The sequence below is a fragment of the Wasmannia auropunctata genome, unplaced genomic scaffold, assembly GCF_000956235.1.
Source record: "Wasmannia auropunctata unplaced genomic scaffold, wasmannia.A_1.0 LD327162.1, whole genome shotgun sequence".
Lineage (NCBI taxonomy): Eukaryota > Metazoa > Arthropoda > Insecta > Hymenoptera > Formicidae > Wasmannia > Wasmannia auropunctata.
The window spans coordinates 1-1,630 of record NW_012035728.1 but is presented as its reverse complement, the minus strand read 5'-3'; the positions used below and the strand labels follow the sequence as shown (position 1 = coordinate 1,630).

The following is a 1,630-nucleotide window of genomic DNA, read 5'->3' as shown; positions in this document are numbered from 1 at the left end:
TTGCCAGCCCGCTCAGAGATGTGTATAAGAGACAGTCTTAATATTTATAGCTAAAGTAACTTAGGTTCACCGACAATCGTCATCCCTGTAAAGGTCAAGTATCCCGCTACTTGTTAGCGGCTGAGATACCACGAATGAATCGCGGTATGACGGTTCGCGGCGGTATATTTGTCATCCCGCTACGTGTTAGCGGGATCTCTTGTTAGCGGCTGAGATACCACGAATGAATCGCGGTATGACGGTTCGTGGCGGAATGACGGTCTGCGGCGGAATGACGATAATCTCGTCATCCCGCTACGTGTTAGCGGGATCTATGTTAAGAGATACCGCGGCGGTATGACGGTTCGTGGCGGTATATTCGTCATCCTGCTACGTGTTAGCGGGATCTAGAGATACCGCGGCGGTATGACGTAGGAAAACTTGGTCAGCGTTAGCCATACTTTTATACTTACCAACTCAGTATCCAATCTGGATCCCAGTGTCACGCACTGGGATGACAAAAAAAGAAGGCTACTTAGATGACGGGAGAATTGAATGACATCGTTTACTATACAATTCATACAGTTCTGGATAAAAAAATTAGCTAACAAATTTATAAACATCAGTATATAGCTCATCGATGCCTGGCTCTTTACTATTTTTAGCAAAATCTTCCGACTTTTTTACTAAATCACGTACTTCCTTATCAATTACTTTACATTCTTCTTCTGAAGCAATTTTATTATCTATCATGTATTTCTTTAAAGTGCCTATAGGGTCATGATTTTGCTTCATATCTTCAACTTCTTCTTTTGAGCGATAAGTAGCAGGATCTGACATCGAATGGCCGCGATATCGATATGTCTTCATTTCAAGCAGGATAGGCCCTTTTCCGCTGCGTGTGTGTTCCGCTGCTTCGCTTGTAGCCGCATAAACAGAGAAAAAATCCATTCCATCAACTTGTTTTCCAGGAATATCAAAGCTTTCTCCTCTTTTGTATAACTCTGTTACTAAAGTTGATCTTTGCACGGAGGTTCCCATTGCATATCCGTTATTCTCTATAATGTAAACCACAGGCAACTTCCACAAAGATGCCATATTGAACGATTCGTATACTTGTCCTTGATTTGTAGCACCGTCACCGAAATATGTAAATACAACGTTATCTTTTTTCTTATATTTATTAGCAAATGCTATTCCTGTGCCAATTGGAACTTGTGCTCCCACTATTCCATGTCCGCCGAAGAATTTTTTTTCAACGTCAAATACGTGCATCGAACCACCTTTGCCTTTCGAGCATCCTGTTTCTTTGCCGGTAAGCTCTGCCATCACAACATTCGGATCAGAATCACATGCGAGCATTAAGCCATGGTCTCTATAACTTGTGATAAAAGCGTCACCTAATTTTGATGCAGCTTGAGTTCCAACTGCAACTGCTTCTTGCCCTATTGATAGGTGACAGAATCCGCCTATTAATCCCATTCCATATAATTGGCCTGCTTTTTCCTCAAATCTGCGTATGAGTAGCATTTTCCTGTGGAATCCAATTATCTGTTCTTTAGTGAAATTTTCTGCTTTCATATCGATTTCTTTTTCATTAAACTAAAATAGTATCAGAAATTTTTAACATTTTGTAATAAATCTCAATGGA

General features: G+C 40.7%; 1 protein-coding gene across 1 annotated transcript; it reads right to left on the bottom strand.

Moving 5' to 3' along the window:
• Window positions 1-579: 579 nt before the first annotated feature.
• On the bottom strand, window positions 580-1,509 carry LOC105460173 (pyruvate dehydrogenase E1 component subunit alpha, somatic form, mitochondrial-like). Its single transcript, XM_011706613.1, has one exon. It carries the CDS (start codon window positions 1,507-1,509, stop codon window positions 580-582), a length of 930 nt encoding a protein of 309 aa, XP_011704915.1.
• Window positions 1,510-1,630: the final 121 nt, after the last annotated feature.

Bases quoted from the DNA above. Each gene is read 5' to 3' on its own strand.
- LOC105460173 (XM_011706613.1), bottom strand. From the start codon at position 1,509: ATGCTACTCATACGCAGATTTGAGGAAAAAGCAGGCCAATTATATGGA.